At 33.3% G+C, this 8030-nt stretch overlaps 2 protein-coding genes across 2 annotated transcripts in view; both read left to right on the forward strand.

Moving 5' to 3' along the window:
- Positions 1–98: 98 nt before the first annotated feature.
- Positions 99–2544, forward strand: LOC130719775 (uncharacterized). The gene is made up of 5 exons (XM_057570383.1): positions 99–423; positions 629–873; positions 973–1371; positions 1600–2370; positions 2500–2544. The coding sequence occupies exons 1-5, from the start codon at positions 99–101 to the stop codon at positions 2542–2544; spliced, it is 1785 nt and encodes a 594-aa protein (XP_057426366.1).
- Positions 2545–6888: 4344 nt separating this feature from the next.
- LOC130718887 (NAD(P)H-quinone oxidoreductase subunit 5, chloroplastic-like) overlaps positions 6889–8030 on the forward strand; it is a 3026-nt gene continuing 1884 nt past the window's right edge. The window contains 1 exon segment of the mRNA XM_057569519.1: positions 6889–8030. This exon segment is cut by the window's right edge and continues 1217 nt beyond it. Coding sequence (XP_057425502.1) covers positions 7975–8030 — 56 coding nt within the window. The 5' untranslated portion in view covers positions 6889–7974.

Genomic DNA, 8030 nt, shown 5'->3' on the forward strand with positions numbered 1-8030 from the left:
AATATCCGTCTATGTTTGTTTATAAGAAAGATAAGCAAGTATGTGAGCCAAGAAAGAGAGGTTTCTCCCTTGGTCGTCTTCAATATATCGCTCTAGGCATGGGCGAGGTATATTACATGAGGATTCTATTAACCAAACAGAGAGGCTGTGACAGTTTTGCAAGTTTAAGAATTGTCAAAGGGGTTGTTTATCCAACATTCCAAGATGCGTGCGATGCTATGGGATTAATGGAAGATGAGAGGGAGTATGTTGATGGGATTATTCACATGAGTGAGATTGGTTCAGGGTCTTATTTGAGGCATTTGTTTGTAACGTTGCTCTCAACAAACGCTATAGGAAAGCCAAGAGAAGTGTGGGATAAGACATGGAGATTTTTAGCTGACGACAGTTTGTACCACAGAAGAAGGTTGCTTAAAATGCTAGGTATTTTTGCACTATGTTCTTATTAAATATATTTAATGACGTTTTTTATTTTTGTGTGTTATTTGAAATGGACATCTTAGAAGGAATCATTTCCTTTGCTATATCAAAGAAACAACCTCTGTACAATTGGATTTTATTATATAGATTACGTGATTTAGAGAATGTTTTTCTATATTGTTTTAAATCCATTTAATATTTGTTACAGATCTTCAAATAAATGATGAGGATTTGATGAACTTATGTTTGATTGAGATAGAGAAGGTGTTGAGAACCAATGGAAGGTCACTTAAAGAATGGCCTAGCTTACCTTATCCATCATTTTGTGAGACCTTTCGTTTTGAAAATCAATTTGTTGCAGATGAGCTTAATTACAATAAGGATGAAATGAACGTACAACATCAACAATTGGTCTGTTCCCTAACTTATGAACAGAAAGGAGCGTATACCCAGGTAATAAATTATTATTAAAGCATAATAGAAGAAAAAATGAATAAATTCGATTATTATGTGTTTCGTATTTTCTTTTTGACAAATTATGTCAATTTACAGATATTGGATGCTGTTTTGTCCAATAACGGAGGATTTTTTTTCCTATATGGATTTGGCGGATCTGGTAAAACTTTTGTGTGGAATACCCTCTCAGCTGCGCTGTATTCTGAAGGAAAGATTGTTCTAAATGTTGCGTCAAGTGACATTGCTTCATTACTATTACCTGGAGGTAGAACTGCTCACTCTAGATTTTTCATTCCTATCACTATCCATGAATCATCAACATGTAATGTCCGTCAAGATTCTCATAAAGCTGAAATGCTTCAGAAAGCAAGTCTTATCATTTGGGATGAAGCTCCAATGCTTAACAAGCACTGTTTTGAAGCTCTAGACAAAACTATGAATGACATCATGAAGACCCAAGCAAATTTTGGCCACGATAAACCCTTTGGAGGAAAGGTAGTTGTTTTGGGTGGGGACTTTCGGCAGATTCTGCCAGTAATTTTGAAAGGAAGTAGATCAGAAATCATTTCTTCTTATGTGAATTCATCATACCTATGGAAGCATTGTAAAGTAATGAAGTTAACTACCAACACGAGATTACAACAAGCAGGGTCCTCTTCTTCATCCTTGGAGATCAAAGAATTTGCTGATTGACTTCTTCATGTGGGCGATGGCACGGTTAAGCCAATCGATGAGGATGATTATATTATAGAAATTCCCTCTGATTTGTTGGTGAGGGAGTCCGATAATCCCTTACTTGAGTTAGTCAATTTTGCATATCCCAATGTTGTTGCTAATTTGGAGAACCATGCATATTTTGAACAAAGAGCACTCCTTGCTCCCACTCTTGAAAGTGTTGAAGAGGTTAATAACTTCATGATGTCAATGATCCCTGAGGAGGAAACAAAATATTTGAGTTATGACACACCATGCAGGTCAGATGAAGACTCTGAAATAGATGCAGAATGGTTCACTTCAGAATTTCTAATTGATGTTAACTGCTCTGGTATTCCCAACCACAAAATTGTTCTCAAAGTTGGTGTCTCTATCATGTTAATTCGGAACATTGATCAGTCTGTTGGATTGTGTAATGGAACAAGATTGATAGTGAACGCTTTGACACCTTATATCATTGTTGCAACAGCTCTTTCCGGTTCTAAAACAGGTAAACCTGTTTATATTCCTAGGCTTAGCTTAACTCCTTCTGATATTGGCATTCCTTTCAAATTCTCAAGGAGACAGTTCCCTATTACTGTTTGTTTTGCTATGACTATAAATAAGAGCCAAGGCCAGTCGTTATCGCATGTTGAATTATACCTTCCTAGGCCGGTGTTTACGCATGGCCAGCTATATGTAGCTCTATCAAGAGTAAAATCTAGAAAAGGGTTGAAGATACTTATAGTCGATGACAAAGGAGTAGTATCTAATTGCACTCGGAATGTTGTGTATGAAGAAGTATTCCAGAACATATGAATGGTTAGATTATCTATCTTTGAATTTGTACTTCTTTGTATAATGCACATTGTATTTAGCGTGTTGTATTTTTTGATCTACTTATTTAAAACATTTTTTAAATTGTTGCAGATTCAACAGACTTTCAATGATAATGGGGCAGCAAGCAACAAGTGAAATGCATAACGTTCATATGACATCTTTTTGTTGCTGATATATATATTTCTGTAATCATCAACCTTTGTTAGATTCATTCAGTTTTTCATTGTTGTGTAAACGAATCAAATCTAATTTCAATTGTTATCTATGGTGTTGGTAGTTAATCATGTCAATTTCATGTAAAAATAATTGTCATAAAAAATTAGAAAAATCTTTCGCCGTGCAGCGCACGGGTAAAAACACTAGTACTAATTAATATTACCAAAGAGGAAAATACTGATTTGTTCGTTTATCACGAACATCTATATGGGTGCAAATCATCTGTCTCCTAACTCTGTCTCCAACCCTGTCCTTCCAATAAAAAGATGACACGTCATTTAAAATGTACTCATCAACTTTCACATTTTTCACATTTAGTTAACGGATTTTTTTTTGACGGTCACGGTGTTATCTTTAAACCTTGGCTTAATTGCAATTTTGGTCCCCGACGTTTACCAATACCACGATTTTGGTCCCTCACCTAATTTAATTACATGGATGGTCCCCGACGTTGTAGGCCGTGTGCAACGTTAGTCCTACCATTTATTTCTTAATGGAGGAGGTTTACGTGGACGTCCAATTGGAGAGAGGGAAGCACGTGAGTATCACGTGACCCTTATCTGAACCCATTATACCCAAACCCCTGACCTCCCTAGAACGAAGAAGGTAACACGATTTAGATCCCTAGGGTTTCAGATTTGGGTATAATGGGTTCATATAAGGTTCACGTGAGTTCACGTGATACTCACGTGCTTCCCTCTCTCCTCATACATCCTTTTTCTCTCCAACTAGACGTCCACGTAAGTCTCCTCCATTAAGAAATAAACGGTAGGACTAACGTTGCACACGACCTACAACGTCGGGGACCATCCATGTAATTTAATTAGGTGGGGGACCAAAATCGTGGCATTGATAAACGTCGGGGACCAAAATTGCAATTAAGCCTTAAACCTTTTTCTTCTTTATCTTCCAATAACCACCGCCGGCCCTTATTTCTCTTTCTGTCAAATCCTCCAACTGTGCCAACGCAATGGCAGCTTCCATCAAAATCTCTATTCTGAGTTCCATAAATCAATAGATTATTTTATCTTTTTGTCCAAAATTTCCAAAGTTTTTTTTTTGTCTCATCCAAAATTTCCAAAGTCTACCATCAAACCCAGTTTAAAAGGATCTTGCAGCCCATGGTGGTGGTTTTGAATCAGGGGATAAGAGAAGCAAAGGTTCGCACGAGACAAGAAGAAAGGGAAGCCACCGCTTCACTCGACTGATTCGTTGAGCCCACCATGCCCAAAGCTCAGTTATCATTCTGTCCCTTCTTGTTCTTTTCACGAATGTTAGAAGTCCCACATTGGCTAGAGATAGAGCATAGATAGCCTTTATAAGGGTAGTGCAAACCTCAACTCTTGAGCTAGCTTTTGTGGTTGAGTATAGGCCTCCCAATTTCTAATATGGTATCAGAGCCTATCTAGATCCAGTTGTTGTTTGTTGTGGAGACCTCCCATTATTGGGCCACCCGTTGTTGTTGATCCCACGTTCCAGGTTGTTCAGTCCTGGACGTGAGGGGGTGTGTTAGAAGTCCCACATTGACTAGAGATAGAGCATAGATAGCCTTTATAAGGGTAATGCAAACCTCAACTCTTGAGCTAGCTTTTGTGGTTGAGTATAGGCCTCCCAATTTCTAATAACGAATGCGCTTTCTCTTTCCTTGAGGTTGGATAATGGAATGGGATTCTGGTTTCTCATTCCATTTTCAAAAAACACATATCTATGAAACATTAAAAAAAAAACGTAAACCTGGGTGAACTGTGAAAGTTGATGTGTAAATTTTAAATGATGTGTCATATTTTTATTGGGAAGACAGTGTTGGAGACAGGATTAGGAGACAGATGATTTGCACTCCATCTATATATATTTTTATGATGTCAAACATCTGAGTTGTACTCCCTACATCTACACACGTAAGCCATTCTTAATGAACTATTCTTCTATACCCTATATAGCACAACTCGATCTATAAAAATAAAATCCAAATTCGATTTGTAAGTGAATCCAAAAACTAAAAATAATTAAGGAAACTTTTTTTTTAATTAGAAGTATTAAATTTTTAGTCCCCTAGTATTTGGGTGATTTTAGTATCTCTAGTTTTTTTTCCCTCATCCACTAAATTTTTTAAATAATCAAATATGGTAATTTGACTCATTTCATTAACTTTCCATCCTATAGTTAACAATGCACTATTGTATTGGATGAATGCAGAGGAATTGTAGGCGAGGTGGATATCTCATGGATTTATTGGCGCTGCGCTTTTTTTCTTGTCAGGAACTAGTTATGATAGACTACGTCTTCTTTATCTTGACGAAATGGGTGGAATGGCTCTGCCAATGCCAAAAATATTCACGGTTTTCACTATCTTATCGATGGCCTCTCTTGCATTGCCGGGCATGAGTGGTTTTTTTGCAGAGTTGATAGTTTTTTGGGGAATAATTACCAGCCAAAAATATTTTTTAATAATGAAAATACTAATTACTTTTGTAACAGCAATTGGAATGATATTAACTCCTATTTATTCATTATCTATCTTACGGCAGATGTTCTATGGATACAAGTTTTTTAATACGCCAAACTCATATTTTTTTGATTCTGGACCGAGAGAATTATTTATTTCGATTTCTATCCTTATACCAATAATAGGTATTGGTATTTATCCAGATTTCATTTTCTCATTCTCGGTTGACAAGGTTGAAGCTGTTCTATCTCATTTTTGATAGATAGTTTTCATGAAAAATGGAATAAAAAAATCAAAAAGAGAAAGAAATTAGATATACAATGAAAAAAATATCTTTTCCGTTGGATTCACTAAAAAAGTGAATTGTAATAGAATATTTTTCTTGATTGTGCGAACCCCTTGAATCATTACATTACTTGATTCAAAGGGTTCTCGACGATTTATTTATGACAAGTTTAAAAGCTTTCCTTTCTATATTTGTCAGATTCTTTACTCATTTTAATTCAATTAGATGTAAACGAACCATAATTATGTAGTCCTATTCCTAATAGATTGACCCCAAAATAACATATCCAAATTATAAGAAAGCCTATAGAGGCCACTATTGAAGAATTTAAACCTTCCAGTTTTTTATTTTTTCTACTATGTAAATAAATCGCGAATATTGTCCAAGTAATAAAGGCCCAAGTTTCCTTGGGATCCCAATTCCAATAAGATCCCCATGCCTCGTTAGCCCATACTGCTCCTGAAAGAATACCGATCGTTAAAAAGATAAAACCTAGACTAATAATACGATAACCCCAACGATCCAATTGTTGAATAAATTGATACCTGTAATAATTTCTATAAGATGAAAAAGAAGTTTTTCGTAAAACATTGTTTCTTTCATTCATATTTATGTATTTGATTTCAGCATAATCAAATGATTCATATAAAAAACTCAATCTTTTGCTTTTACCCAAAATTGGTATTAATTCTTGAAATGTAATGACTAAAATAGCTACTGATAATAGTGATCCACATAAAAGAGCTGCATAGCCTAAGATCATCATACTTACGTGCATCATTAACCAATGGGATTGTAAAGCGGGTACTAATATTCCAGATTGATGCATTTCGGTTAAAAGACCCGAAGTAGCAAAGCCTTGGGTAAAAATAACACTAGGTGCAATTATTGTACTTAAATCGTTTTTTTGTTTTTTAAAACGCGGAACCATATAAAAAATCGAAAAACCCCATGAAAGAAAGATTAAGGATTCATATAAATCACTAAATGGTAAATGGCCTGAAAAAAACCAACGAGTAATTAATAATCCTGTTATACACAAAAAAGTTATTATCATGCCTTTTTTGGACGAATCATAGAATCCTACAATTTGGTTGACAAATAAGGTTATCAAATGAATTGAAATTACAATTGATACGACCGAAAACGATATATGAGTTAATATATGCTCTAAAGTTGAAAATATCATATATATCTAATGAAAAAAAAAAAAGGTGGGAATACTAGGAATAGAAATAAGTAATTGAATTCATTATAAGACTTATTCTTTGAAAAAATAGGATGCCATGCCGCTACTCGGACTCGAACCGAGATGCTCTAGCACTGCTTCCTAAGAGCAGCGTGTCTACCAATTTCACCATAGCGGCCGCTTACTTAAACTCATAATAACCTATTTTTAGTCCATCGTCGAGATTCAAAGAATCTATTAAAGTGCAATATCTGTTTACTAAACAATATAATTAAAATTCTAATAAAAAATAAAAAAAATAGAATAATAATTAATTTGAAACTTTAGATACTAAATTTAGAATATTGAATATATATTCAATATTCTAAATTTAGTACTATATTAGTATAGTATTAAAAAGTACTCTTTGAATATAACTTATTCATATTTTTTGCAATATTTCTATTTGTTACAAAAAAAAACTTTTAGAATTTCCCGTAAAAATGGATTGCGCTAATGAAAACGCTTTCAATGCTGTCCAATATCCCCTCTTTTTCCAAAAATTCTTACGAATGAGTTTTTTTGATATAGAAGTCCGCTTTTTTGGAACTGCCATCCAACCAGGTAGTTTTTTTCATTTCTATACTTCGATGTGAAAGACATTTTTTCTGTAAATGAAAATGAATTGTTCCTTAATTCCTTAATTAATTATTATTAAAAGCCATCCCTCTTATCTATCCTTAATCTACCCCCTTATTGTTTTCTATATAAAATAAAGTAAAACATTGAATAGTATAACCTATAACCCTTTATCTCATTCCCAAAAATTTTCCAAACATAGATACCTTTTATTATATTATAAGGTAACATAATCAATTAGTTGATTATTTGAACGAATATTTCTGAATAATAAAAAAATAATTTTAAATCATCTCAGATGATTTGTTTTTGATGATTTATATAAAAATAAACGAATGTTCTTAGTTTTGGTATAATTGGTATAATTATTTATTTGTTTGGGAGAATTTGGATAACTTTTTCTCCTCACTTCTATAGATAAAATTGTTTCTATAATTGTCAAATCAATGAAAATTTTGAATTTTTATTTTACAAATTTCGGTTTTATTAATTATTAATAATTATATTTGAATATTTAAAAATTTTTATTGAATTATTAATTAATATAGCAATTTCTATTTTACTAGGAATTTGCTTATTGGCTTATTTTTACTTTGTATTTTGCAATATTCGAAGTGTTGTGCAAAGATTCAGAACAATTAATAATACAAAATTCTATTTATATATATATATATATATATATATATATATATATATACCCACTTTTTTATTAACCGAACCTTTTACAAAAGACATAAAACAAAACGGGTGAATAATAAACAAAATTCATTAATAATCCAAACAAATCTTTTTTTTATTCTTTTTTTTTCTATGGAATATACACATCAATCTTCATGGATCATACCCTTCACCCCACTTCCCGTTCC

The sequence above is a fragment of the Lotus japonicus genome, chromosome 5 (assembly GCF_012489685.1).
Source record: "Lotus japonicus ecotype B-129 chromosome 5, LjGifu_v1.2".
NCBI lineage: Eukaryota > Viridiplantae > Streptophyta > Magnoliopsida > Fabales > Fabaceae > Lotus > Lotus japonicus.

Excerpts from the sequence above, each read along its gene's own strand:
- LOC130719775 (XM_057570383.1), top strand. The coding sequence starts at position 99 with ATGGGCGAGGTATATTACATGAGGATTCTATTAACCAAACAGAGAGGC. Across the intron at positions 424-628 it reads AAGGTTGCTTAAAATGCTAG|ATCTTCAAATAAATGATGAG; the intron begins GTATTTTTGCAC and ends TATTTGTTACAG. Across the intron at positions 874-972 it reads AGAAAGGAGCGTATACCCAG|ATATTGGATGCTGTTTTGTC; the intron begins GTAATAAATTAT and ends GTCAATTTACAG.